This window comes from Empidonax traillii, unplaced genomic scaffold, assembly GCF_003031625.1.
Source record: "Empidonax traillii isolate 1590-97213 ecotype Southwest subspecies unplaced genomic scaffold, ASM303162v1 scaffold756:size664756, whole genome shotgun sequence".
Classification (NCBI taxonomy): domain Eukaryota; kingdom Metazoa; phylum Chordata; class Aves; order Passeriformes; family Tyrannidae; genus Empidonax; species Empidonax traillii.
Genome location: NW_020955949.1, coordinates 590,163 through 617,933, shown reverse-complemented (window position 1 = coordinate 617,933; position 27,771 = coordinate 590,163). Strand labels below are relative to the sequence as shown.

General features: G+C 45.1%; 1 protein-coding gene across 5 annotated transcripts in view; it reads left to right on the top strand.

The window, feature by feature from the left end:
* Positions 1-5,328: 5,328 nt before the first annotated feature.
* The window catches only part of TMEM131L (transmembrane 131 like), a 78,892-nt gene continuing 56,449 nt past the window's right edge, over positions 5,329-27,771 (top strand). For 4 of the 5 annotated variants that reach the window (XM_027900921.1, XM_027900927.1, XM_027900922.1 and 1 more), the window contains exons 1-3: positions 5,354-5,485; positions 5,784-5,854; positions 13,167-13,210. In XM_027900921.1, coding sequence (XP_027756722.1) covers positions 5,362-5,485; positions 5,784-5,854; positions 13,167-13,210 — 239 coding nt within the window. In that variant the 5' untranslated portion in view covers positions 5,354-5,361. Of the gene's footprint in view, positions 5,486-5,783; positions 5,855-13,166; positions 13,211-27,771 lie in introns of all 5 variants that reach the window. The other variant, XM_027900925.1, reaches the window with a different exon arrangement.

Genomic DNA, 27,771 nt, shown 5'->3' with positions numbered 1-27,771 from the left:
CCAGAGCAAGTGGCTTTTTTTTTAATAGATTGCCTAACCATATTATTTTTCTTGTCAATCTTTCATAAACTGCACATTATAATAACTTAATATTGCCCTACATTCATCAAGTCTTCTGTGTGATCATAAAACAAGCAGAGATGCTTGTTTTACCATGCAGATTTTTTCAATGAAAAATGCATGAGAAGAAGGCAAATGAAAAAAAGTAGGCCAGGTAAGTACCCTATTTTTCTGTCTGTGTTAAATCACAGCCTAGAAAGTCTAAGAGAGCTGGCAAAAATTCTGCTTAGAAACAAGAGCTCGATGTTTGTTATCCGCGGTAATGAGTACGGTGTCATTAACAGCTTATTGGGGCAGTGCCGCTGCCTGTTCGCTTTCCCGTCCTCAAAGAGGCGATGGATGGGCTGCTGACCCAGATTGGGGTAAGCGCGTAAGATGAGAGCGATTTCTCCCTGACAAGCCCCAACAGTGACAACTGGTCATTAATTGTAAAAATTCTGCCAGCGTGTGGTTTTAGAAACAATTTGTACTTCTTTAATTACGCTGCCAGGGCAGGCTTTGTCCCAGACACTCTTATCAGGCTGAATTAGTCTTTTAAAGAATTAGGCTCAGCCCAGCTCGAGCTGCACTCACCATCATCGCTAAAAATCTTTGCTAGGAATGGGGGGGGAGGGTGTGGGGTGTGCAGTGGGGGAGTGCACAACAGTAATTGTCACCAGGAGGAAGAGAGAAACGCTTGTTCCCGAAATGTTTTATTATTCTAATGATGCAGAGGGGCCCCAACAGAGATCGCAGCCTTGCTCTGCCGGGAGTTACACAAACACTGAGGTGGAGGAGAGTCCCTGCTCCCAGAACGCCGGCTGGCTAAGCAAGGCAGCGGGGCAAACGCCAGGGAGAAAAGAGGGGGCTGCTTATCTTCAGTTGTCACACAGGGAACTGAGCACAGACATTTATGGCTGTGCCCTGCCAGGTCCTCTCTCACTATTTTTTTTTCCCCTCCCCTTTTTTTCCACCCATGAGCTGCTCTTTGGGGAACACATAAACCTATGGCAGAGGTTGGCAGGAGCTGGCTTACCTTGGGTGGCACTGAGCCCCTGGTGACCTGTCTGGTCACCTGACGGTGGGTGTTTGTGGAAAGGGTTGCCCCTTTGGGGAAGAATGAGCTAGCTGGGCAAGGAGATGACCCAAGTGGAGGTGTTAATCCACTCTCCATCTCTCTTTGGGATTTGTAGCCTTACTGGGGGACTGCTCGTTGCTGCACTTGCTGATAAGGCTGGCCCCGGGCGTGTGGGGTGGGTGTGGGTATGTACAGCCATGGGGCTGATAAAGCACAACCTGGCAAGGGAGGGAGGCCACTGAGAAGGGTGAGGAGAGGCCCTGAGCTCCACTGGAGCCTGATGCAGCCCCCAGGATGGGCACATTTCAGCTCATGCCGACAGGGCTTGTCACTGCCGATTTCCCAGCTGTGGGTGGCAAGGTGAAGGTAACACTCCAGAGCAAGCCGACCATGTCCCTGCGGCTTTTAAAAAAAACATATATCACCTTTGGTGCAGACCATATCTCAAACTGCACCTAATGGAAACACCTAAATAGATGCCTTAATGTTAAGCATTGACTGCATATGGTGAAATACATGGCTGCAAATGAAATTATTGCATACTTCAACTAGCAAGGCTTCTGGTGGGCCCAGATCCCCCAGAAATCAATTTTGCCTAGTGTTTCTGTGAAGTTTTACATCTTTTTTGAAAGGCAAGTAGCTATTCCCATGCTGCAAGTAATGGGGATTTGTAATGGCATTTAGGGCTGGATTAATTTCTGTGTGCTTTACGATTTGCAGAAGTTTACAGCAGTATCTCCAGACTGCTGTAGGTAAAACTCAGCTCCTTTTCCTTGTAGTTCAAGGGCAAAGCAAACAATAAAAATAAGTATTTCAGCAGCACACATCCTAGTACTGAAAAAACAAGTCAAAGATTTTAAAGTATGACAGCACAGGGATTTGTTTTGCATGAATAGTAAGTATGTGTACAGCCTCAAAAGAATCTTCTCTATCTGGGAAATAGCATCATCAATAGGTCCGTGAGCTCTGGAAGAGCACTGGCATATTTGCAGGTATCTGGGGGTGCTGCACAGTCCTCACCAGGTTCATGTGTGGGACGATGCCCTCCCAGTGCATTGTCTGACAAGTTCTTCATCCAGATATTTTAGCGGTTGTTTGCTTTTCCAGGTCGAGTGGGGTGAATCTATTGGCTCTGGACTAGTCAGTAATTTCTGAGGAACAGAAGATTACGATGGTAGCCCATCAAAGAGGGCCAGCAGGGACATGCTGACAGACTTTGTTTCTCCCTGCGCACCGAGCTCCTCCTCACCAGTACAGGTCTGCAGTGAGACTAGAGGAGCGAGGTTGCTCTAAATAAAATGAAGCTGCGGCAGCAAGAAGGCGGCAAATGTAGGTCGGATGCAGTTGGAAAGCTGTCGGTGGCGGTGCTGATGTGCGCATAACCAGAGAGTGAGGGATGTGGTGTTAGGGATGCCCAAGCTGCTTAAAGACTATGTGAGCAGCGAGCAGGGTTGCATTTCACATGCCAGCTCACTGCAGGCAGTGCTGTGAGCAAGGAGGAGCAACGCGGCCCCCACCACGCTGCGGAGGGAGGCAAAGCCTGCCTGGGGGAGTGTGGGGCTGGCCCTCCCTGAGCGTGGCCGAGAGAAGAATGGAGCAGTGAGTGCTGCGAGACACGGGGGTCTCAGGGTATCCTCCTGAGCAACCAAGGCCGAGAGAAGCCTGGAGGAACCCAAGTATCCATTCTCATGATGATAGAGCCTTACCTGGGAGGAAAAGCTTTCCCCTCTGCTTCCCTCCTGTTCTGTCCATGCAGCATCATCACTGACCTGTCCTCCCCTGTGTTCTCAGTGGTTGGTGATAGCTCTCCAGGTTTACCTGGGGCTGGCTCAGGAGCATTTCCATGTATATAATAGCAGGTACGTTTCATTTCATCTTACATATAAAGAACAGTGCCAAGCATATTTTGGTGGTAAAGAGATGCACAGAGGCACAAAAGCAGGAATGTAATTAGGTTGCCAGCTCCCATCTGATGTCTCTTACACAATATGTCTCTGCCCATCCAATCGTAACGTCTGCATTATGGCCCTGATTTACTCCCAGTCCTGCCTGTTGCATCTGTAAAAGCCTCCAGAAAGCAAAGTGTTCAGTTGTGCTGTTTAGTTGAGATGCTTCTACCGTGGCTGCAGAAAGCCTCATTCCCCCTGCTCCCCAGCCTTTTCCAAAGCCTCAAACATGCCCCTTTCCGTGGGCAAGGGGGAACTGTCACCCAGGTAAACCTTGTCCCAGCCTGGACTGCAGATCAGACTACTTCTCTTGCCTAACATTTTTAAACCTGCTTAGCTAAACCAAGACCGTCTGGGAGAGTTTCCCTCTAAACCCCTACCTATGACCAGCCAGACACCCTCCTGCAGGCACTGAAAATGCAGTTAGACTTGAACAGGCAAATAATCATCAGCTCATGCAGATAGTGCTTTTTAAAAACTCAGCAAGAAAAAAGTAATAAGTTAAAATAGTGCCAGTCTACAGCTCTAACAGTATTCCAACTGGGACCAGTTGCAGTAGCGATGAGAACAGTTCCCTATCGCATGCACAGCATGTTTATGGTGCCATGCAGCCCTCGGGTGGGGTTGTCATATAGAGTTTATGCCATTATAATCCTCCTTTTCTCTAGAGCAGCTATTCAAGCACCTGTACAAACACAGATGCATGTTTGCAGACAGAGAAACATCCAACCATTCCTATTTTGAAAGGCTCTGTTTCTCTGCAAGCCCCAGGGCTGCTCTAGGCAGAGGGGTGCCATGGTGTTCCTCTGCCCATGTATGGGAAAGCCCATGCAATTAGATTAAAGAGACAGGGTTACAGGGTGGAAAACAAAAGACCCATCTAACCAGCAAGAGAGCAGAAAAAAAGGGGAAAGAGAAGAAAGCAAGAGGAGGATGTGAGCAGGAGACAAGGCTGCATTGCTATACATTTGCTGTTGTGCAACGCTGCCAAATTCTTCTCCTTTAGGGAAGGAGTCATCACTATGATTGTGGAGACCCATCCATGCCTGCAGTCAAACCTGGATGGCCTCTGGGTGGGAAAAGCTTTTACGACCACTGAGCAGAGAGGGCATTGCGCAGCTGACCCCCTGCTGATGGGGACCAAGGTCGCAAATGGCCTCATGTATTGTCTCAGTTCAGGACTGAAAATGGATTTTGTCATTTGTTTGGCTTTATTTATGAGCCTTTGGTGCGCAAGCCCCATGTTGCCAGTGTTTGTGTGAGTTACTACGAGCAATTGGTAAGGAGAGAACCAGACACCATTTTGGGGTTGTGAAAACCTAGCTAGCAGAGTATTTGCTTTTTTCTCCTGAATGTTTGCAGAACTAATTTAACTACTGTTTTTTCCTGTAATTGAAGCATTCGAGTGTTTATGTTTTTTTGAGCAAAATGGACAAGTGCTTTAAAATACGATTAGAAGGGTGTGTGAAATGCATGTTAAAACTGCACGACCTGCACAGCTATCTCTGGGGTCTGTTCTACCCTTCTGTTTTATAAACACCCTGTAATTCCCTGAGAGACCCAACAAGCACCGTAGCAGTTGCTTAAAACCAAAACGGATTTGAACAGCAGCAGCTATTCTCCAGCACACAGCGCTGCCAAGGAAAGACAAATTACCCGTATTGGTGGCAGAGCACTGAACAGGCTGCCCAGGGAGATCTCGGGACACATTCAAACCCCACCTGGACGCGTTCCTCTGTCACCTGCTCTAGGTGACCCTGGCAGGGGGGGTTGAACTATATGATCTCCACAAAGCCCTTTCAACCCTAACACTTCTGTGCCATCTGCACTAGGGCCACCAGATCCGGGGGATTTTGGTTGTCTTTTTCGCCCCTCTCTTCCCAGCTGCGCTCTCCCCCTCCCATTTCGCGCCGCGTCACGGTTTTCTCCCTTCTCTCTTTTCATGCCTTTTTTTTCTCCCCCTAAAAATCACGGGCAGCGCCGAGCCCTGGCGAGATGACACCCCGAACGGGTGGGGAGGGTGGGGAGCTCGCGGTCCGGCTGCACGGCGGCCGTAACACGAGCGATTCGGCATCGCCTTTCGCCAGCGCCTCCCGCGTGTCCCTCTTGCTTTGCGGGGGTGTGTGTGTGGGGGGGGGGGGGGGGGGGGGGCGGGGGGGGGGGGGGGGGGGGGGGGGGGGGGGGGGGGGGGGGGGGCGCAGCCGCGCTGCGGGCGGGGGCGGTGCCCGGTGCCCGCGGAGCCGCCCCCGCCGCCCGCCCGCCCCGCCCCAGCCGCAGCTCGGCGCGGCGCGGCTCGGCATGGCGGGGCTGCGCTTCCCGCAGCACGGCGGCTACTGCCGCGCGGCCGCGGCCATGAACCTCCTGCTCGGCGTCTTCCACGTCCTCCTGCCCTGCTTTCGCCCCGGGGAGGCGCAGGGACAAGGTGAGGGCGCCGGCGGGGCGAGGCGAGGCGGGGGGTGCCGGCGCTGCCCGCTCCGGGCTGGCGAGCGGGGCCGCCGCCCCCGCCGCCGTCCCTCGGGCGGCTGCCGCGGTGGCAGCCCGGGGACACAAAGGGAGCCGGGACGTGGCCGGCCCGCCCCCACCCCCCTCCCCAATTCCCTTCCTGCCGGCCCCGCGGTCCCCGGCCCGCCCCGGCGCGGGGAGCCCCGGGCCGCTGCCTGCGGGCTCCGGCCGCTCGCCCCCCGCCCATCCGCGGTTTGTCTCTCTCTCTGCCCCCGCAGCCATCGAGCCCATCCCCGGCGTGGTGGAGCTGTGGCAGGCCGAGGAGGGGGAGCTCCTGCTGCCCGCCCAGGTGAGGGGGCGCGGGGGGTGGGGGCGGTGGTGGGGCCGGGGCCGGGGCCGGTGCGGGGCCGTGCCGGGGGTGTTGGGGCCCGGGGAGCGGGCGCGGGGCCGGCGCGGCGGGGGCGGCCTCGCCTGCTGCTGTCACGGCGCAGCCCCATCCCCGCGGCCCCCCCACCCCGCGCCATCGGCGTGGTTGTTCGGCTTCATTTATTTTCTCTTCTGGTTTGTTTTTTTTTTTTTTTTTTTTTTTCCCTTCTGTATTTTTTTTTTTTATTAACGAGTGCGTTTGTGCTCGGAACGCACTGGATGTGACTATCGTGAATATGCACATGTTTATATCTTAGGCCTGCTCAGGTGAAGCCATTTTCCCCCCCTCAAATGACACATCATTTGTGGTGCCGTTCCTCTCGCCCTAGCGCATTTTTTTGTCTTGTTTAGGCGTTTTCCTTGGGCACTAACAATATTTGATAAATTCTGTGTTGGCGAGAGGGACCAATATAGTACAATGCCCGGCGGGGCTGGTGAGCGAGGAGTGGCGCTGGAAGCGGGGTCTGGAGTTAATGGCATTTGAGGCAGGCATTTAACTCGCACTGACGGACTCTGCCATATGTTGAGCTGGGCCTTCTAGACTTCAAGGCACCAGGCTCGTAAACGGGAGGGAGCAGTCCTTAGGGATTTCATCTTATATGAAGGGCAAAAGAGGGTAATTTATTTGTCTTAAGCCAATATATCATTCTGTTTAGCGCTCAGCTATTGATAACTGCTAATGTTCAGGAAAAATAGCAGAAGTGCTGTTTCTTTCCTCAGCTAGCTAACAATTGATGCTTCTTACCAGGGCCCATTAAATTTTGTGTTATGAAAGTATGAGCTATTGTATGTCTCAGTAATTTTATAAAATACATATATTGCACTGTTCAGAATTTGCCTGGTGCAGATGTGGTAGTAGCTAAAGGAAGGTGTAGAGTCACTGTGCTTAGAGATGCTTAAGGAACTCGACCTTTTGCTTCTGCGTTCTTTACCTTGGAGACATTAATATGCATTAGGTGTAGAATCGTGTAATGTAGTCATTTATAGTCGCTTCTCATAGTGAAGCTGCAACTGAGTGATGATGACGTGATGTTTACTTCCTGAGGAGATTAAGTCCTCTTGGAAAACACTTTGTTCTTGAGCATCCTCATAAAAACAAGCTTTGGCTTGGCTAAAGGAAAACCAAGCACGAATGACTTCTGAACTTGGCATGGTTGACCAATATGGTCTTGCTAAGTCCTTGCAGCAGTCGCAGACCAAGCTGAGGCTGCTGTTCCTCCACCATTTCTGTAGATGCTACGTTAGGTGTGCAGGGAAGAAAGCAGGTCTTCTGGCTTCAGCTGTGACAGAGTGAGAAGTAAAAATTGCGATGAGCTTGTTCAAATAGAAGGTAGATGTTCAAAGCCACTTAAGCTATTCTCTGAGTATTAGCAGTGCGTTGTCTGTTTTGCATGGGTTTCCCCTCTGAGCTTGGCCGCAGCAGCATCTGACGCATCGGTGACTTCTCAAGCTGAAGCAGAAGGGTCTGGGTTCCTCAAACAGGTTTTAAGACTGAAATTTGGTTACAGGCCCAATGCTGATGCCTGATTTTTTGTTCCCATGTGGGCTTGGGCTTTACCCAGCCCTTGTTGGACATGGGTCCTGTGGCTGCATTTGAAACCACCGTTTCCAGTTGTTGTGGGGAAGAGGAAAGGAGGCCTTCCTTTGGCCCTGCAGATGTGGCGAGGGACCCTTTCAACACTACTTTCATGGAGTGGTGGCATTGATCTGCACTGGCTGGTCATGGCTTTTCTCTGGGGACCTGAGTCAAGGACTGCTCACCCAGCCAGGATCCCTTGCTGTGCCTGTGAGGTCCGAAAGGCACTTCAACATCATTGCCCTCCTCAGTCACCATTCTGGGTTAGTGAGGGGCATCAGCAGAGAAGCCAGCATCAGTTGCTAAGATATGGGAAATCGCATGATCTGTTAAAATCTGTTTGCCCTTTCTTTGTTAGAAGGATGCTGAAACTTTCAAGAGGTTTATTGCTTGTTGTTCTCCACATTCCACTAAAAAAAAATGGTCTGACTTACTGCTACAAGGAGGTTGTCCTTATCCTCTTCCTTGGAAGAGTAGACTTTCTCAGTTAAACCCTCGATGAGGTTTGTTGCCCAGTGTTTGTGTATCACAGCAATGGTGATGCAGTGGTGAGGGTCTGGTAAGAGGAAGAACTTCCTTGCTTTTTGTGTGGATAGTAAATGTTGTTTGATAGGGAATATCCAAGGGTTGCTTCATTCATGTGTTTAAGACAGGTCTTGGGCAAGACTGGGAATGGGAAGCGTCCTGGCCCCTTGATTTGGTTCTTCCTGTTCCCTTTTGGAAAGAGTTTGGCACAGGTGAGCGAGGATTTTGCCTGCAGAGGTGAAAAATTCAAGGAAGGAACCATGCATATTTCTCTCTTGAAGCACCTCCCTTCCGCCACTCTCAGCAGGAATATGGATTAGGTTGCCCTGTCTGCCAGCCCTTTTGCCTGTTCCTGGCGGGTTACCAATGCTGTCTGATGGATGTTTTTCTCTTTCTGTCATGGCTTTACACTATTATCTTATTTTCCATGCATCATCAGCTGCCTGCCTGTGACAGAGCGGTTTTGAGCATTCCTTGCTGCCTGCAGAATTTGGGGATGAAAGTTGGATGGATTGGTAACCCATTCAGCCATCCGGTTGCCTGCACATGCTTTTGTTCCAAGAGCATGCAGTGAATAAAGACATCGTGTTGAGGGGCGAGGGAGGGAAACAAAGCGTTTTAATATTTGTAGTTGCTTTCTAGGCCTTTCACAGCATCGCTTTGTCTACGTGAGCTGCATGAATTTGCATGCTGGAGCGCAGCCGCCCAGGGCCCCCGCGCCTCCACCCCGGTTGGTCCTTCTACCTTCTGTTTCCTCTTGCTTCCCTTTCATTGTTTGTGCTTCTCGTGTGCCCCCTCCCAGCTTCCCTCTTACACGTATTTGTGCTTTTTCTTTTTTTTTTTTTTCCCCCCCTCGTGCTTGTGATCTTTTGATTTCAGCTTCCTCTGAGGCCTGCAGAGCTGTTTGGGGATGGCTCACCTACTGCTCTTGCTCCGCAGCCGAGCCCGAAGGGTTCCTGGAGCATTGCAGTTTGTGAGGGTGTGCGTGGGCTTGTGTGCTGGAGATGAGGGGGAGCTGGCTGTATCTAGCCTGCTGACAGTCTTCCACTGGTCTGCAGCTTCCTCCAGCATTTTAGTGTTTCTTCCTGGGTTCTCTTTTTAGCTCTGAGACCAGTTGGTTTTCCTGGTCAGATGTGCTGTCTATATTCCCTTGTGCCCAGTTCTTCTTTCTTGTTGAAGGTGGTGTGGAGTATGGGGTAACAACAAGAGCACCCACTTGCCTTGTTCTCCTCCTCCTTGGCCTTAACCTCCTTTTTACAGCAAACATTCAAACATCCCTGGGATGGGCAGCTGGATTTCTCTCTTTTTTTTTTTTTCCTCCCCTTTTCCCCCCATCATTTGTCTTTAGTGTGGAAAAATGTAAAGACTTGCCTGCTCTGATGACTGGGAGATGCATGGAAAACCAGTGGGATTTTGACATGGAAAATCTCAAGTGCAAGGGGCTTGATTAGAGCAGTTGTGGTTTTTATTCAGACTGCGTGTAATTTTGTGGTTTTAAATGTTTGTTTGTAACTTTCTTATGCTTACTTAACTAAAATGTTTGGGAGAAGAGCTCCTTCATGTGAGATTTGACGCCCAAGCCCTTCACCATTTAAGGCTGAAAAAGCTCTAAATATACAGAGTCAGATTGTAGCACTTCACTGCAAGGCTGAAAGGCAGTTTGTATTTTCTTTTTTTCTGAAAGGAGAGGAAAGAGAAAAAGGAAAAGCACAGTAAGGATATCTGACCTGTCATCTCCACAAGCGAATGACAGGAGAAGCACAAATGCCACTTGTTGTTTATGGTGGACACCACTTGAAAGAGCTATTAGGGAGTCATAGTTGTGTGTTTCTGTCTGTCAGAAACGGTGTAGGTGGTTACTGCGAGCATCTGAAGGCAGGGGCAGGCAGGCTGGGTACCGGCCGAGCAGGGCATTCAGTGCTTTCCTTTCAGCCCCTTCAGTTTCGAGGGAGGAACTACTTTAAAATGAGGTAGTGAAGGTTTAAGTTGTAGTTCTTGTTATCACGATTGAAAATGACAGTAAGTCATCAAAGGCAACGCATATTTTGGTGTCAGTGCCATGTCTCACTGATGTGATGGGTTTTCTATTGCTCCTGCACGTTGCATGTAGGAGATGAGAGAGATCTTTCATTAGAGGAACACCTTGTGAATGTTTCAGTTTGCTTGCAGATACTAAGGAGATTACAATGACTGTTTCAGCTTACTGTGACAGTGTTTCAGGTGCTTGAATTTTGGAGAAAGATACTGCAATATTTACTGTATCATTGTTGTTATAGATACTGGCCAAACACAGAGCTGCTGCCTGGATATTTACTTTCAAGATTCTGCTCGGTTCTGAAAGATTTTTCTTTTTTTTTTTCCTTCTTCCAAGCAGTAGCGACTTGTCTTCAGTTCCTGTTCTTCAGTGCAACTCAGGGACTAATAAGGTTAATTGTTGTACTGGTTTTGAAAGCTGATGAAGACCTTGATCTTACATATGCATCTGAGATACGCGGCACTGCAGTATGTCATTAACGGAGGCGCATCCCATCAGCCATGCACAAATTAAATGTACAGAGTCACCTACTTCAAAGCAGGGTTTGTCTGAAGGCACACAATTTGTGTGTAAGCCTGAGACAGACTTGGGGTGGGAATTGTGTTCCTCTTTAGGCTGTTAAAAGGCTCCTCCAGATTCCCAGTTGAGCTTCTGGATGGTGCTGATAGGACCTGGGGCTGGTTGGCCACGCAGATTATGCAGAAGCTGTCAGCCCAGGCACTTGTGACTTGTGTGACATAAGAGGGGTGCTTGCAGGGGCTTCCTAGCACAAGATAAGCACCTGCCCATATTCAGGATGGGGTTTGGAGGAAGGGGATTTTTTTCCTATTGTAGATAGACTGCTGGGACCTATATTTTAGCTTCAGGAGGTGGTCCCTTCCTCCTATTCCCCTGTAGTCTGAGAAAGTTTGCTTTTTTGTGTTTCCTTTTTTTTTTTTTAAATCCTCATTGTAAGCATACATATAGCCTGTGGCACACAGAGGAATGAAGATAGGAGAAAGCTGGACATGGGGCTCTGTGTGTGCCCAAGAGTTGGGGTTGATTTAAAAAATTTTTTTCTTTTTGCGCAGTTTAGATTTTGTTTCATGGCTGCACTGTAGATTAGGAAGGTTTGCCTCATTGTTGCGTGGGAAAAAGCGAAGAGGTGAAATGGTAAGGTGGCTAGTGTTAAGGGTGAGCACTGTGTAATGACACAGACCTAGGTCTCTGATGCCTGGCAGATTGTAAGCCATTTAAAGGAGGAGTTAAGCCGTTTAAAATGAGGATAGCTTGTCAGCCCGCTGTGGTGGAGAAGCTGTTTCTGGAAGAGGTGGATGAGGAGTCCTCTAATTCTACTTCTTATTGTACTGAGGCCCTAGAAGTACGAAATGATCTTGGAGAAGCTGGAAAACATGCTGGGTTTGTGTTGTGCCATACTGGTAGAGTCTAAGGGCAAGGCTTAGCAAGGTCTTTAGATGAGATGGCCAGGTCTTCATGAGGGCCAGGTGCTAGGTAGGTGTGTGTTGAAGGGTGTTGTGATGTGCTGCAGATCCTGGACAATTAATATGGTGTCTCCAACCTCTGGGCAGGCATACAGAGGGATTGTCAAGTCCTCAAATTAACTTGTACTTCCCTGTCCATCTTGTTCCAGATTTGGTTATGGTGTGGTGGAGGCTGTGCTGCTTCTCTTCTATGAGCTGCTTGTGACAAAAGATGGAAGTTCAGATGCATCTGGTAGCCTTTAGCAAGATCTGTGTTAATATTAGCCATAAGGTCATTTTTTTTCCACAGTAATGTTAGTTTTAATATTAATACTAACCATATTTACTGCTTTAGTGTGGTTGTCATTTTCCCCCCCTGTCATGAGGCTCAGGTCTTCAGAAATCCTGCTGGCTGTCCCATTCAGTAGACAGGTAGGGCTGCCTGATCTACTTTCTGAAGACTGTAGAAAGATGTTTACTGTTTACATGTAATGTTTTTTTTCCAGTATGTAGTGAAAATAGGAGGTAGAGTCAAAGCCAGTGGCTTGGGGCCTGTTCCATGATACGCTTTTGTGGGAAACACGTAGGAGGGGTGGTGGAAAGTACACTCTTTTAATTTTAAAAGGGGCTTTTTTTTCCCCTACCTTTCAATTGCTGAGGTCTGTAGCTTGTATCTTGTGGAACCATCACCTGCAGAAGCAGAAGCTGGGAAAATTCACCAGCTGTTCCTGGTGGGATGACTGTGACCTCTTCCTGAAAAATGTTAATCTCCCTTAAAGTTGTCCCTGGTTTCATCAGCGGGGGTTGAGTGGCTGTAACACACTTCATTTTGAGTTGTACCTAAAGCTTTCCTGGAGATCTTGGCCAGTTCAGAGCAGCTACCTCCTTGTTTTAAATGGATTTCCTGCGGGGAGCTCATTGAACCAACACTTGAGTTCATTTCTGTAGACAGCTCAAAGTGGTTCGTGGTAAACTGCAAGCTGGCACAGTTCAGCTGCGTGTCTTGAAAATTACCTGAGTCCAGCAACTGAGCTAAGATGATGTGTTCAAAGCTTGTGCTCTCTTGTGATTTCTATATGTGCTGCTTATCAGTTGCTGCTAATCAGTGATAAGATCTAGCTTTGGGGCCTTGCGGTGCCCATTGGAATGTGGTACTTTGCCTTTGCTTTTGGCATTAACAGGTGATCTGCATTTCAAGGCATTCTGCATCCTATTTCCTCAGGTACTGGCTAATGAAATTTACTGATGGGGACAGATAATTAACAAGTGGAGGAACTTGGCTTCCTGTAGTTTGAGGACACTTGTTGGTTTTAGATTGAAATTGTATGTGTGAGCAGATTTTGTATAGATGCATTTGCATAAATGGAAAATGAGTCTGTTCAGTCAGCATTTGGGAAAAAAACAGCAAAATAGCCATGCTAAGGCACTGTTTATCTTGGTAAAATGAGCTGAAACTTCAAATGGGATGTCCAGCCACTACCCTACTTGAATCATAAAAGAATCACTGTGGGAATTTTAGATTTCTGAATTTGTTTTGCAAAGGAATCATATGAGAGTCCATACTCTGAAGGAGTTAAAAATTATAATATAACATGTCACAGTTCTGAGATTCTTACATAGTATTTTCTCTGTTTGTCAGACTGATTCGGAGGAGGATGTGGAAGAGCATCCGCAAGAGCAAAGGTAAGCAGAACTCAAGTGAAAACAAGAGTATAGAGGCTCGTTTTGGTTTTTTGCCTTAGAAATTACCCAAGTGTAATTGGGCAGACTACTAAAAATTACTTTTTTCTCCTGCGTGTTAAATGGATTTTTTTTTCTTGTGGCCTTTGATTTTCTCAACTTAATATTGATTTGTTAACAAAAAACCAAAAAATAGTGCTCAGTGTGTGCGAAATACCCTCTTGAATCTCTTTCTTCTTATACTGTCTCTAAGATGAATTTGTTTCTCATTGCTTTCACTCAGAAAAAAAGTGTTTAATTCTGCTGTATTGTATATTTTGCAATTGATTTCTTTTAAGCAGGGGACAGTTTTCCATTACAAAATTGGCAAATGCATATAGTCTCGGAGTGTTAATTTGTACTGAGGCAGGGAAGGAGGTAAAGGAGACTTGAAGCCAAAGACTTATTAATGTGTTGCTGTGGAACAATAAATATCCTGCCTTATGTCTTGAAATCGGATGAATAATAAAGCTCTTAAGAACTGTAGCCTCAACTCTGCTATTTCTGTTAATGTCAGACCTTCTCTATTTTGAAGGGTTTGGTAAATAGTATCACAGATTATTTTTTAAATACACATTTTGTTGCCTCTGAGCGTCCAGGTTAAAATGCTTGGACATTTACCAGTGAAACACTTCCTTCCTTTGGTATGTGTTAATGTGGGTACAGCTTTCAGTGCCATGCCAGCCAGAACGATCACAAGACTTAAAATAAACACGTGTAACAGCACTGTTCTCTGATGGCTGCAGTTAGCCAGAAATGCTTTTCTCATTTATCTCCAGTCTTTGCCCTTAGCTTAGGTTTGAGAGCAAATAGATCTGATAGAACACAAGGTTTGCTGGGAGCTGGCAGAAGGAGTAGACCTGGGGGGGTGGGAATGGGCTGGTTATGATGGGTCTGTCCTGCACTGCAGCACTTCTTTGCGTGGCTTTTCCCCTTTCTGCCCCATTGGGAGCCTTCTCATCTGAGCCCCGCATCACATTAAGGCTCCTGTGCCTCATCTCCGTGGGAATTACAAAGATGGTATAGAAACAGGATGTGAGAATTACTGTGGCCTCTGACAGCTGGTGCTGATTAGTTTTGCTTGCCTGTGTCCCCCAGTTCCTACCTGCAATAGGGTTTATTTCTGCCTCCTCTTGTGAAAAGATGGGTAAACTATCAAAAGATGGCATTTTCCTGCACAAATACAGAACTTTCTAATTTTTTCAGGTGGGAACTGCTGTGATTTTGACATAAATTTTTCACTCTGTACCTTTAATTATTACTTGCATGCTTTCTTTATTGAGAGGTATTCAGAAGGCAGCAGTCTCTAATGTTGTGCTTAAGGTGGTTTCTGAGATTTTCATTAGTAGGCAGAGAGATGGAGTTTAGGTGGAAAAAAAATCTCCACTTGCCTATTTTTCTCTGGAGGTGAATGGAGTAACTGGCTACTATGGCAATAAAAAAAATTTGTTGAAAGATAATTATTTCTTGAGAGTCAGATAGGAAAAGTGATTTGACTATTGGGTTTGGGGTTTTTTTGGTAATTCAGGTGCTTAAAGACTTTTCAAGTAATTATTCATTTTCAAAAATGAACTTTCTGAAATAAAGTTTATGAGGTTCACTTGCATGGATGGAAACATCCTTCTGTTGTCATGCTGAAATGCTTCAGGAAAGTTGCCTAAACAGAACAGTGGCTTGGGTGCATCTTTTTAAGTGCTTTGGTTTGCTGCTGTGTGTAAACACCGACCTGAGTGTGCTCTGTATACTGAAGGAATGTTAGAGTGTAGACTTTATGAGAAAGACCCATCAAAGGTACATTGAAAGGACTAGAATTTATTAGTTTATTTCCAGATTAACTTTCATTCCCTTGGCTTATATTACTGTATGGTGAAATCATGGGGATTTCCTTTTCCTGTAGCAGCAAAACCTGAAGCTTGCAGCATCTTCATCTCATTGTCTGACAGCATGCCCTGGGGAAATCAGCTAAAGCTGCTGTAATTTGATGTGAAGTCCCTGGAAGCAAAGCACCTTAAAGTAAGGGTATGAGCAGAAATTAAAGGAGATAGAGAAATCAGAAATTTCCCCAGAGCTGAAAGAAGGATGGAGAGTTCATAATCTTGGGACATAAAAGAGAAAGTCTCTTCCCAAAACATTGTTTTATTCAGTTTTTAATTCTAGGTTAGTGGGCTCTCTTGGGAGCTTGCTAACCTACTTCAAGAAAAAAACCCCAAACCTGTAAAGTATCAACAGTCTTTCAATTCTCTTCCTGTGCACGGGCATCACAAGATCTTCCTTTTGGGATGGACTTCTTGGTTTGGTCTTATTCTTGTGGCAAGTGCACAGGAAAGATGGATATAGTCTCATTATTTCTGCCTTAGGTTTGGCTTTAACAAATAGAGAAATTTGCATGAAGGTAAAAAACGTTGTCAAAATACCAACATTTCTGAAGGGCTATTTGGAAGGTGAATGAGAAGTGATTGATTTGGAGGTCCGTGGGTTTGCAGCTTCCCTGAGTGAGAAAAAAATCATTATTAACTCCTTAATTGCCAGCCTGTGACTCCTGCCTTTCTGATTGCTTGGATGCTATGACATGTTACCTTCTGGTGTTTTGTGTCTCTCTGGATCAGACTTTGAAATAAGAAATGCAGCACAGTAGATACTTGAGTTGCTGGCTGTACTGTTTCAGGCCACAGACTTTGGCAGAACTAAAACCATGTGTATTTGAACTAGCCTATTAAAAATCTTCAAGTTGCTAAAAAACTTCTTGTGACATTTGAAAGTCAGCAGTAAAAAGATGCCTTCCAGAGCAGCTTTGTCAATGACAGGTGTTGACAAGAAGAGGTTTTGTTATTGAGTTCCCCGCCCCCCCCCTTCATCCCGGTGACTTTGCTTGCCACAAATGGCAGTAGCAAATTTTGAAGAGTTAAGTGCTTGCTAAAGCACCATAATGAGTCGAAGTCTGGCACAAATGAAGGGACACTACTGTTAGATGATGTGCACAAATGATTTCTATCAAAATTTTTAGCTTTCTACTTCAAGGAAGTAGTCACTGGACTATAAAAAAAATAATTTCGCATATGTGACATAGCTAATAGTTAATACGTAGTTAATATGAAATAGTTGAGGACTTCTGGAGAAAGGCCTTTGAGGATCCAGTTTCCTAGCTGACACATTAAACAACATTTGCATCAGAGTAAACTGCTGTGCTCAGGGTGTGGAGCACGTATTCTTACTGTGTGATGCACAGTAGTTGTCTGCGAGAAAGGAAAGCCATAGAATACTAGGAGTATGGTATGTAATTAGCTAGTAAGAGGACATTTTCCAACCTTTGCCTGTGACAGGGCATATTTTGCTTTGAGTAGATAGGTATCAACGGCTAGGAGAATTATGAGTGTGATGCAGTTAGCTCAGTCAAGCATTTCTGTTGAACCTTTGCCTTTGATCACCGGAGAGCGTTTGACCCTCTGGACTGGAGCTGCTTGGAGCAGTAGATGGTATCGGCTCCCAATGGGTTCCTGCTGGGGTGTCAGTGCAGCCTGGGAGTGACAGCTGATGCCTGGCACTTTGACCTCTTCTGATTGCCTGATGGAATTACTCTTAATCCTTTCTTTTCTGCTGTGTCTGTGAAATAGTGCTCCAGACATGGAAGAGAAATTGCAGGTAACCAAGGGAGTAGCTTACAAGTTGCCTGAGAGACAGCAAAGCAGTTAAGGTGCACAGACTGCAGAATTACTAGAGGGTTTAGTGCGAACTTACGAGATGTAGTTGGATACTTAAGAGATGTAGTTATAATGTTTGCTTCAGGAAAAATCCAGAGTGGCAGGGGGAGAGTGAGCCTGCTTCATGTTGTGAGGTCATATGTTGCATTTCCTCCCTGGCCACAACTTCATCTCCAGTCAAGAGGCACAAATGAGGTCTGGCACCATGGATGGGCTATTAAGACACTTCAGGACTGACTCATCCTTCCAAAAAGCCTGTGATCTTAGTGCCATAATTTTTGACAGTCCAATTCTTGGAAAGTAATGGCATGGGATTGGTGGTATTCCTCTGTACTAGATAACTGGATTGGGTGGTAGCTAAACCAGGAAAAGAAAGACTGAAAAATATGTAAGGATCAATCATATTTTCTTTTTACTTCTGTTTTTTTTTACTGAGAAGAAGAAAGATTGATTTTGTGCAAGAAGAAATGTCTGAATATTAAAAAAAAATGTTTTACGTTGTGTATATTTTTAAAACATCTTTTATTAAAATGAAGCTGAGTATTCAGTGAGAAAGTGTTTCAAAATGAAAAGCTGAAAAGTAGTTTTGTGAGTGTCAGTAAGTGTCTAAACTGTCTGAAAGGAACTGTCTTAAAACAATATTTTCAACCTAAGCTTTTATGGAGTACCACTGGTCGTTTAGATTGTCATTAGGCTTATTCCCCAAAGCATTTTAAAAATTACGTGAGCACTTTTCCTGTGCTAGATCCTCACATGTAATAACAAAAGCTGGTTTTTTAAAGTTTTTAATAGTTTTGAATTTTTTTTTTGTTTAACAAAAAAAGCAGAAATCCATGTGTGTATTTTAAAAGTACACAAAAAGCTGCTTTACTTGGGAAAAAGCATTTTAATCCCCATTACTGTACGTGGATAAGGTAACACATTTCTACAGTATACACAATGTGTGTGTTTTTAGTGGTTTGTACCAAAAGCTTCTTCAGTATTGGTTAACTTATGTTTTTAATTGATAAGTCATGGCTGTTGTGTTCTAGTTGCAATTTCACTAGATCACCAAGGTACTACTACTTTTAATTTTTACTGAATACCTAAAGAAATTAAATTTACTTTACATAATCATAGAAATAAAGGAGTGGAAATGAGTTGCACAAACCTACCTGTTAAGCTTGGGTGAAAATCCCTAAAGAAACACCTGTAGGGAACACAGAGGATAATGTGAAACTGGACTAAAAAAGCTTACTGAAGAGAACTTCAAGGAGGTCAAAGAAGTTGGAGGTTGTCTTGTAGATGAAGAAAACGATTGTTTTGGAAGGAGCTGTCAGTGTCACTCTTCCTCTCCTTCCTTACGCTTCTGCCAGGCACAGCCAGAGTGCCAGGCTGAACTCCTGCTGCTTTAATTGTTTATCTGTGTTTTATGTGTGGCAATTGATTCACTGATGAACTTTGCCTTGCTGAACTTCGTATTAAATGTTGTTAGGGACAGCTGTGCCCTTGTATGCGTTACTTCTTCCAAAATACTGGTCCTTTTACAAAATTATGTTTCTTTTCCGCCGGTACAAGGGGTAAAAAATGTTTTGGTTTTTCCCGGGACATTGCATGGTAGTTCTGTGTGCTAACAAAGGTTTCAGCTATTGTGTATTAACTTCTAAATTGGTTTTAGACATTTCATAAATAAGAGCAATGGCCTAGGCCAGCTGTGCTGTGTTTCACACCAAACTGAGGAGCTGATGCTGTGGCTTTCCGTGATCAGCAGTTAATGGCAAATGAGACAGTCCTGCAGTGTTTTTGCAAAGAGCCTGTCAAACCTCTGTCCTCAGGATAGGTCCTACTTGACCTTGACTGAAATATATTAAAGATAATGTGTGGCCACATTTAATAACTGTTGGATTTCCTATTATCAAAATCTTATCTGTTTGTCTTGAACAAACCCTGCTGCAACGTGTGTATTTCCCTCACTGTTGTGAGCCCTCTGGGGCTGGACAATGCTCATGGTTGGACCAGAGACTCTTTGATCTGTGGGCTCATATGCTACCTAAGAGGGACTTTCTCATCTATGGATGACAATTTTAGTTGGGGAAATGAAGACAATCTTGGTGTGGTAGTTGCAGATTGGTGCTTTTGCTTTCGTATGGCTCATGGTGCCTTGAAAAGCCACACAGGCTTCTATGGAAACACCAGTTTCTATACTGGTAAAAATAGCAGGCGGTGGCTGTCTCCTCCCAGCTGGGGCTGTGAGGTCATTGTTTGCACAGGGATTAATGTATGTGAAGAAATTGTGTTTGTGGATATGTGCTGCAGGAGGAAACTTTCTCACATGTAGTAACCTATTTTAAATGGACAGGCAAACTCTGTTCACATTTTGGTGTCCTGTAACTATCTTTCTTTTCTTCTCTTAATAATTTCTTCACTTTCTATTCTCTCTATCTTCTGCAGATCTCTTGTGTACTTTTTTATGGCATCTCAACATTTATTTAAGTTCTGCCCAGGCCATGCCTGGAACAGTTGTAGTTTCTGTACTGCAAGAGGAAGAGGCTCTCTTGCCCTCTCTATCATCTGGTGCTGTCCCCTGACTTGTGCAGCCCTACCAGTTTTCTGGATTAGAATAATTTTTTTCTCTTTTTTTGCCAGGTTAAAATTTACCTGTGATCCTTTTCTGATTAGTTTCCTCTTTGTTTTCTGTGGCAGCATCAGCTGAAAATGTGCATGGAAGTGGTCCCTCAGTATCTACATTCCACTGTGTGGGATGGATGCTGGAGCAGACACCAAAGCCGTGGTTCACTTGCAGGATGTCATCTGTTCTGCTTGTCCCAAATTGCTCCCAGGGAGGCCCACCCAGACCTCGTGGAATCTTTTTATTCTTTCTTCAGTCTCTCAGTCCCCTCTCTTCCTGTCCCTGCCTTTTTGCCTGCTTTTGGGGGGATGGTTGTGTGGTGGTACTTGTGCCAGGGCTGACTCCTGCCCCCTTATCTACTGCAATGCAGGAGGAACTGTGGAGGAGCCTAGCCAGATGTGCTGCTCTGCTCACTGTTGGTGAGATAGAAGAGCAGGTTAGTCCTCAAAAGTGTGGGGCTGAGAGGAAGAGCATCTTGTTGTACGTTAGGAGTAATGCCTTTGTCAGTGGCTGTTGGGTAGGAGGAAGGCAAGGCATTTAGCTTTGGGACAGAGCCCACCCAGAATTCATGGCCTTGAGAGTCAGGACAATCCTGATCTGAGCAGGTGGGATGGGGCATATGGTGCCTTCCCATTCTGTGCTTATTTCAGTCCTGGTTAAAGAGCTGTGCAAGAGCAGAGACAGATCTTGTGGCACAGCCTGTTAGTGTAGTCATGCAGCCGACACATGGGGAAGGTGACCCCTTAATGCCAGGCAGTCGCATGCTGTGAGGGCTGTGCAAGTCTGCTCTGGAACATGGCATTTTTCTTGTTAAACTTAACCTGCATTGTGTTTGGGACACATTTGTATGTTTAGAGAAGGGGGGGAGTAAAACAAAAGTAAACAGCTGCGGTGGCATGTTTGTCCATGTCCATTTGTAAACTTAATGTACCCTTAGCCTGTACTTGCTGCCTCTGTAATATAAGTAGTTCAGAATAGGAATTTTCTTCTCATACTTTTTAATACACTAATAATGGATTTCAGACATCTGTTAAACTCCTTCTGATTTGTGGGCAGTGGACCACAAAAGATTTAGTTTCATGTCTATAAATTTATTATTAATAAATTATTTTTACCACCATTATAGCTGTTTCTTAGTTGCCCTTAAGAGAACTTAATTTGCAGTAATTTTAATTTTACCGTTAAGCAGTTAAAGGGTAGACATCTGGAATCAGAGACCCAGTGTCAGCAGTCTGAACACCTGTAAGAATTTAGCTTCATATTTTTTTCACTGTTGCAGATTGACGAATTGTGACAAAATAGAAAAAAGCCAAACCAACAGTTTGCTCACTTGTAGGAACTTGTGTAGCGTCCCGTTCCGAATGGCCAACCCCAGCACTCTGGCTTGATGATTATAAGCACAGCATGAAGTTCACCTGAAAGCTGTCTAATGCAGTGTAATAAAGAGTGGTAGGCAATGCAGTTACCTGCCTCTCATCTTTCTAGAGACTCAAAGGCAACGAAAACGTAGCTTTTAATGCCTTTTGTATTTTTGTTTGACTAGGAAATGTGCTCTGAGAAAGCTGTGCTCATGCCCTGGCAGTGGCTCTGAGTGCATGACTTGTGGGCAAGTAGGTGAAGGAGCCTTTTTAATAGTTTTGCCATAGTAACACAAGTGAAATCATGGACAGGGAAACAAGGCAAATAGAGCATGAGTACCACTTGTAGTTCAATATTGGTTATAAATTCAAGCCTGAGTTTTAAAAAACATCTTAGTTACATTGTCTTTAATACCATTCCATATCCACTGTCTTCAGTAGCTGCCTTGGGAAGAGAATTTTTCTTTTTGGTGATTATTGCAAAATGACCAACTCCCCTCCTCATCAGGACAAAATGGTCCTGTCCATTTCAGGGAGGGGAACAGCATATAACAAATATTATACTTGCACTTGACGACAGTGTGTATTAGCTCTTTTGCAGAGTTCTGAGTTCTCACTGCAAATATTTGCTTTATATTTGTAGAAGAGTTTGCTCTCATCAAATAAACTAATCGCCTGGGAGAAACACGTGATCAGTATGAATAATTTAGGTGTCTGCTTGCCCTCTCAGGGGTCCACCATTCTGTGTTATGTCCAGGCTGCCAACTGAGATAAGGAAGATAGAGGGCAAAGCTGGTGGTGTTGATAGTCACCTTATCTTCCTCTCCACCTCCTGGCCCCAAAGTGGTGTACAAATAAAGCTGAGGGGGTTTTGTGTATGTGCGTGTGTGTGTCTTAATAACTTTTAGAAATAGCAATGGAAATATAATTAGACAAGGATAACTCAGTATATTTTGTGTGTGTGTGTGTATGAAACAGACCTTGCTTTCTATAGAACAATTGGACTTTATATAAATTTATATATGGAAATTTCTCAATCAAAAGCAATCACCATGAAGAAGCTTTTTTGCTCAGGATTATAAGCAAAAGAAGAGAGAAGGAAAAATACTTCTAAGAGGAGGGTGAGCAGTAGCCCTCTCTTCTTGTTTTTGCTGAAGTTTTCATGTTCTGATGAGATGCTGCTTCAGATTATGTCTGTTTTAAGATACTGTTGTGGTATCCAGTGAGCTGTAGTTAGTGGTTTACCATCTCACCCACCTGCATACCAGAACATTCTTTATGGCAAAATCAAGAAATTTGAAGTGCAAAATAGTGTTTAGTTACTGCCTGATAAAAGCCAGCTTCTACTTCAAAACTTTGTGAAGACATCTGAAGAAGCTGTAAGGACTCGGAAGTAAAAACAAGAAAGTTAGGATGGTGTATCATGTTCAGTGCTCTGGGTCCTGGTTATTTTCTTTGAGAGACTGAAGCATAATTCTGTTGTTACATATCTCTCCACCTTTCAAAAAAAAAAAAAAGTTAACTTTGAATTAAATAGGCAGTCTCAGCTTTAAAAAGTAGATAGAGGTAAACAACCGGTTTTTAATCTGTTTATCTTGGTTTCTGTTACTGTCTGCCTTGTTGGTAGCACATTTCTATTTATCTCCTGAGGGAAATTTCCCAGCTTTTTTTAATTGTGTGAATGCTGATACCTGATCTAATGGAAAGTTAATAATCTCTCTGTTTACTGTTCTTTGTTGTACTTTGTGACCCCTGAATGCTGCCATGTTCTTACAGCATTGTTTTCCCTCCTGAATTACTGAAGGGCTTCTCTTAGTCACCTGTGGCGGGTATACGCTTTAAAAGCTTTTGGATCCCAGGAGAGGATCCAAAAGGAAGTTGTCATATAGACTCAGATTTCTAGAAGCTCTAGTGCTTGGCTTCGAATCACTGCAAGTGCTGTAATTGCCTCCTGCACACTTCTTTCAGAATTGACAGTGGCTGTCAAGCAGTGAATCCAAATGTTAATACTTAACATCTTTTTAAGGTTATTGGTGTACTGAGGTGTGACCTTTCCTGTGAAGCTGCCTCAATTATTTCTGAGATTTCTGGTTATTAAAATCAAATCGAAAAAGCCACCTGGCATCCTGCTTCCTGCTGGTACTCTTTTCCTGATGAGCACTTCCAGAGAGTTCCTCAGTGGGCAGCATGTGGGTATGGAGGCACCAAGCAACTCTTTACAGTCCTTCACCTGTAGATATTTGTTTCTTTTCTTTCTTTTCAGTGAGGTCAGAAACAGGTTCAGCAACCATATATCGGACCAAAATTAGACCATATAAATGCGTGTGTATGCACTTTAATGCCATCTTGTGCCGTTTGTTGGAGCAGTGTGTTGTGCTACCACTGAGAGTACCTTTGGAACAAAGAGGGACTTAGAGGACTTCTCTGACTGTGAGCCAGCAGTCTCAGTGTGATGTGTTTAGCACCGGAGAGAGAAAAAACAGATGCATGTTTATTTTTGTAGTATTTGTGAGGAGAGTCCTTTGTAGGGTTTCCAAGGTCTTGACGTTCCTGCGTATTGTGCTGCCTTTTAACTCCGTGGCTGTAGCGCGCTTGGATGAGAGGTGCAGCTTCTACAAGCAATTGAAAACGCACGTGCGCTGGATTTTTTAGGCTCTCGGACTTCCTCACTGCTTCTGTCGGAGTGCCAAAGTGCATGGTGTTCTCAAGGCTTTTCTGGGTGAGAATATGTAAAAGCTGTCAATTTCTTCGCTGTTACAGTCTGGCTGCTTCGTAAACAGGTGTGGTCTATGGGGACATTTCCCTCATTTAAAACCCATCATCTTCACATGCACTGTAGTGTTAGCTGTTGTCATTGCACAACGGAGCTGAATCCTGGGAGAGTTGTAGGATAAAAACAAGAGTAGTTGAATTCTACTGAATTATCTGACAATGCAGTAGTTTTATTTTCTTGGAGGGTAAATTGCAGTGGTTCTTTAATAAAAAAGTTAGTTACATTTGGTGTAAAATAAAAACTAATGTTAAAGTTTAAAGTAATTCCACTTTCTTGACTGCTGCTAGTGAGGCACTGCTTAGAGTATGAAGATGTACATTGCATGAAGTTTTAGAGTTGTAGATACTAGATGTCATTCTGAAAGATTTGGTTGCCTTTGCATTAGTTAATGCATAAATTACTGGGTGAAGTTGTTTGCTCTCTACTTGAAAAGTAGGGACAGTCTATGAAGGATTTCTAGAAGTGTTCAAAACTGAAATATAAAGGTTTGTCTTTTCATCTTAGGACTCTTACTAAAGTTATTGGCAAATGACTCTCATCATGCACAGAGCTGGGCACTCCCGGTTTTGGTGCAGTCTGGGCATCGGGCACCAGATTCTGGCTGAAGTAATACCATGTATGCCATAGCAAGTTGTCTCCTGCATCACACAGTAGCTGCAAATCCTGAGCATTTTGGAGTAGAGATGCTGTCACTGTAAATGAGTGCTGCCCAGTGCAATGGTTACACTGGGTGCCTTGATATTCATTCTTTGGGTGGAAGGGCAGTGGGGTTTTGCTGCGGGATGTGGCAGAAGGAGAGGTAGTTTTCTTTCCCCTCATAAGATGCTCACTGTCTGGCTGGGTGCCCAGCAGTGTTTGTCTTGCAACAAACTGCACTGCAAGGTCGCACTGAGTGCTGTTTGTTCCCCTTTTCATCTACTCTGGGCTCATAGGACCCTTGTCCCAGCCAGATCCTGAAGGGCTGTGCATCTGAGGAGAGAGGGGCAGCAAGGTAGTAGCAAAGTGGGAAAACCAGTAATGTAACTGAGGCTGTGAAGACTATTTTGCAGTATTGTAAGTATCCCGTATGCTTACAATGCCATCATGGCCTTTGTGCATTGCCCATCTGTTGCTTGAAATCAGGTGAATGTGGAGGGTATCACAGTGGTCATATTGCACCAGTCATAATAAAAAATGTGTTTCAAAGCAACAGAAGAGCTGTAACTACAGCAGCCAAGCAAGGTTCACCTGCAGCGTGACCTGGAGCTGGCCCATGGTGATAGGCAGGATCCATTCCCACTGTCAGTATTTGGTCTCTTCTATGGGGGCAACGGGGTTTTTTTGGTAGTGGAGGAGCAATTTCAGGACAGTGCTTTAGATGCTGGAAGGAAGAGTGGTCATCTTTAGCTCCTTGTGCAGTGAGAAAGAGGTTTCACCAGATGGATGGTCAAGGAGTTTAATTTAGTTGCTCTGAATTGCCCTTGTGAGCAGCCTGTTTTTCCCAGTCCTTCACAGCGAGGGGAAATGACAGGTTTCTAATTTCAGAGTCCAGAGTGAGGGAGTGCTCATGTTCCCCCAAGCTGTCCTGCCTCCACTACCCCCCTATGGTGTGTAAAGCTTCCCCTTGCTGCAGGGGCCAAGGTGGCAGGTGAACCAGTGGCAGCTTTTTCAAATCCGCAGCATTTCTGATCTTCCTGGCCTGTCTTCTTTGTTCAGGTTTTCATGTAAGTTCAGAGACTTGAGACACTCAGCCTCAATTTTTATTCTTCTGAGGCAGAAGCTGTGGCTGCATCTTTGGTACCTCAGGACTTTCTGCTACAGAAGCAAAGGGTGTACTCTGCAACCACAAGACCTTTCTCCAGCAGCTGCTGTTTAACAGATTGTGCCTGCTTTGGTGCACAGGGCTCTTCTCTGTAGACTCATGCCTCTTACTAAATAAAGCTCAGAGTAAAGTGTTGGATAAGGCAAAACCCAACTGAAACGGGATGCTGCCATCCACACATGGTTGCCTGGCTGGGGGGAGAGAGGCTATGCAGCGAGAGAGTTGCACATCATGCTGGTGAGAGGTCTTGCCTCATGTGGTGCAGGAAACTGCTCGAATGCGATGCTGAACCTGTCTGGGCTACAATTTGTCAGCAGGGGAAGGACGGGGTGTAATTGCAAGAGAGGCGAGGGTGGTCAAAGTGTATGGTAACAAGTGAAAAAATGAACAAAGCTACTGACAGGTAGGGAGCAAATGAGAGCTTGCTCATTTCAAGTGATTGGCCAAACTGATAAGGGACAACAGCAGATTTCAGTCTAACCATGAAAGATACACAATAGCAAAAGGGAAGTGAAGTGAGAGAAAGGAGGGAGCGACTGATTCGTGACTGCTTGCGCCTTGGGTAACCACCACCTCCATTCACATCAGATGGTTTTAAGGGTCCATGCAAAACAGAGTCAAGAGAATCAAGTCTCCCCACTGTGGCTGTCAGACATGTGCTGCACACTCATTTGGTGTCAGCTATTATGCAGGGTACTGAGCAGTCAGCAAGTCAGACCTCAGTAGTGATACTGTGGGTCACCTCTTAGATTTTGCCTACATAATATATTTTGGTGGAATTACATTGTCCTATCGATTGCAGTTGTGGGTTGGCATTTTAAAATTAAGGTGTCTGCACATCAGTAAACATAAAAACAGTAAAGATTTGAACACAGAGATGATGAATATGCTAACCATATAGAAGCATAAATTGTGTAATTCATGTTTTCACTTTTTTTAATAAGACTGGAAGAATAAGAACCACTGTGCTGCTCTTGGGAAGCATGTAATATTGTGGAATAAGTTTTGCAATCCCTTACTGCTTTGTGGATGTAACATGTCTGCTCAGTTTTTGTGCCTGCCTGCTGGTGCTGTGTGCCATGTGCGTCTCTGCTTTGTGTCTAAATCTTGATTCCTGGCAACTGGAGAAGGGTAGGGAGTTGAAGGGCCTGTACTTGACCGACTCCTTGACCCGTGCTTTACGTGCTTTGTTGCTATTAACTGCCTTTCTTCAATAGCTATTGTCTGATTTCTGTCTTGGTGTGTTCTGTCTTTTATTCGAGGTCTTTGCTGCAAGCCTGCTGCCTACAACTCTCGAGGTGCCTGCTGCCTGCTTAGGTATTTCTGTGGCCTGTTGCTGACCCAGTTTCTGCAGCGTTTAAACTGCCCTTTTGAGAAGGGGACATTTCTGGCCATTGTGAGCATTCTCAGTGTTGCTGGGATAATGTGGCTGATCCCGCAGATGTGGGTAGTCACTTTAAAACAAACACGCACCTCTCTCCTGGTCCCCATGCTTTCAGTCTTGCTTGGATTTTTTTTTTTTCTCTCCTTATAAATAAAACAATTATTCATGCTTTCAGGTCATTGAAGCAGTGGGCTGTGTTTTGGTGGATGGTTTGTTCCTGGTACAATTACTGAAATGTTTGCTGTGCATGGAGGGCAGGGCGGTGCCTAGCCATATAGAGTGTACACATCAAAATTTTAAGACAGGAACCTTTGCTTTTGTTCCTAAACTGAGGGAGCTTGTTTGGGACTTGGAGAACTGCAGGTTGTCTCATGTCTTCTGTGGTTTTGTTGTGAGGCCTGGTTTGGAGGTTAAGTTGTTCCGGGTGCATGTGCTAGACTGGGGACGATGATACTTGATTTGAACACTCACACATTCTATATTTCCCCTCTACCCACTGAAATCTTGCAAGCTGTGGAAAGGTATGATGAGGTGTCAAAAATGTGACCTGGTGGTAGCTGCAAATCCATGTGTTACCTGCTTGATGATCTCAGACATCCTTCCCAACCTATCTGATTCTATGATTCTGTGATTCTACTGCTGGCTGTGGTTTGGGGCAGCCCCTCAAGCTTCTTCATTCCCTCTTTTTGCCATACTTCTGCCAAAAGCCGCATCTTCCATTTTGATGATTGAAGATCTGCCTTACAAAACCTCATTGCTCCTTGTTTAGTGTAAAATATTGCTGTGGAGTGACAGCCTTTCAGAGGCTGGATGCACTCGCCAAGGTTTTTGTCGTGCTCTTGGGTCAGATGTGCCCCTAAGAAGGGGCAAAGTGGTTTGTGTTGGTCCTGCTTCTCGGCCCAC